Source organism: Papilio polytes, unplaced genomic scaffold, assembly GCF_000836215.1.
Source record: "Papilio polytes unplaced genomic scaffold, Ppol_1.0 DF824146.1, whole genome shotgun sequence".
Taxonomy (NCBI): Eukaryota; Metazoa; Arthropoda; class Insecta; order Lepidoptera; family Papilionidae; genus Papilio; species Papilio polytes.
The window spans coordinates 680,889-682,608 of NW_013525058.1; the positions used below are offsets into that span (position 1 = coordinate 680,889).

A 1,720-nucleotide genomic window follows, 5' to 3' on the forward strand; every position below is an offset into this window, starting at 1 on the left:
AGGAATGTTCTACTTGCGCTTGACCCGTGGCGTGTTGTATGCAGAGTGGACGAGCGGCTCTCATACGAGCAGATTCATCGCGACCACCAGCCATAGCCCTGTTAATACAAGTCCATAAATTGATATACGAACGTACTTCGTGACATAAAGTTGCACTCATAAAACTCACGAATTATTTCCGGAACTCAGCTGATCTTCCCATGGTGCTTCATCTTCAACAGCACTGCTCTCAGATGCCACCAAGTACATAGATCTGGTTACAAACATGGTAAAAAAAGCAATCTAGCTAAACTGAAATAATCTTATAAAAAACTATCGCACAACTGTTGTACGATTGTCGATAGTTTCACAGCCATTTCAACTTTTTAGTTGCATAACTAAAAAAACGAATAGTGTGCGCATCTTCACATAAGCTTATGGGAATGAAAGCACACTTGTGCGATAGTTTAGTTTCAGGTGTACGCACGTTCTATGTTTTTATATGTAAAAATACCTGGCCGGTACGTAAAGGTGCGGTGGAGGCGGCGCAGCGCGTCGCGACGCCGAGCGTGCTCGTCTCGCGCGGGATGCACGACCCAACAGAACGGACTCTATTTAGCAAACAACATTTGTACTCTGCGATTTTCTTAATCATCAATCTTAGTTATATGTGCAAAGATAAGCTGCAATTATGTGTTAGAATCCAGTCCCACTAGTTTCTAGAAAATTCTACGTTTGCAACATCGCTACCAAGTTTTGTTTGAAAAATAAAGGACAATAAACCTGAAATAGGGTCACTATCGCTTTGCTCTTGTCGTTCCCTGCGCCAGCCGGCATCGCACGCAGGCGTGTCTGCCGCTACTCCGAACAACCCTGACACCGCACCGGCCACCATCTTCCGTGTTGATTTTGCTGCTATCTATGAATGAATTTAAAACCTTTGAGTTAAGAAGACTCGTGTGAAACAAGAAAAACGAAAAGCAACAGTTAAAAGGAAATTCACAATATTTACATTGGTATTGATGTCTACGACAGGAATGTGTTCTAAATCCGCAGCATGCTCCGCCAAACTCTTCAGTTGACGATCGCTCGGATCAGTTTTCTCCGCCAACAAAATTAGCTCTAATAAGTAATCTCTGAATACTTCCTCTTTGATAGCTTTAACATATAAAAAATAACGACAAATAATATAAATACTCAAGGTCATTTAGGATTTTAAATCTATTTTGCTAGGTACTAACTTGTAACTGGCATAGATTGTAGAGGAGGGCTAAGGCCTTGTGCCGGGAGACACGGTGCAGTACATGGTACAAGTACATTCACTCCCTGAACGCCCATAGTGTTTGTCTTCATTTCCAAGTCGTTTTTATTAGTAGGTAATGTCAAGCTGATATTTGGATCGATATTAGACGGGACCGTTAGCTGGTTTGGTGTCGACTGTACTTGTGATGGAATGACGTTTGAAGTTGTTTTACCATTCACTAGTAAATCTGGTGTTTGCTTCTGACTTGGATCTTGACCTGAAAGATTCAGAGTTCAAACTTTTTACATGCACTTTAACCATTTTGAGTCAATTACTCCATCAATTGCCCACTAGAAAGTTTAATTTATATCTATTCTACCTAGTTAAATGATTGTACTTCTCTAGATTTATTACAAGAAATTTATTGCTGAATCATCAGAGACTCACCATTTGCATTAAGGTCTAGTTCATGAGTGAACGCCATAACATTCAAAGCGG

General features: G+C 40.6%; 1 protein-coding gene across 1 annotated transcript in view; it reads right to left on the minus strand.

The window, feature by feature from the left end:
• The window catches only part of LOC106111716, an 8,823-nt gene that overhangs the window by 2,769 nt on the left and 4,334 nt on the right, over positions 1–1,720 (minus strand). Inside the window, 7 exon segments of the mRNA XM_013293859.1 lie at positions 1–98; positions 170–253; positions 494–590; positions 763–898; positions 992–1,137; positions 1,221–1,499; positions 1,670–1,712. The exon segment at positions 1–98 is cut by the window's left edge and continues 26 nt beyond it. Of these exon segments, the coding sequence (XP_013149313.1) occupies positions 1–98; positions 170–253; positions 494–590; positions 763–898; positions 992–1,137; positions 1,221–1,499; positions 1,670–1,712 (883 nt within the window).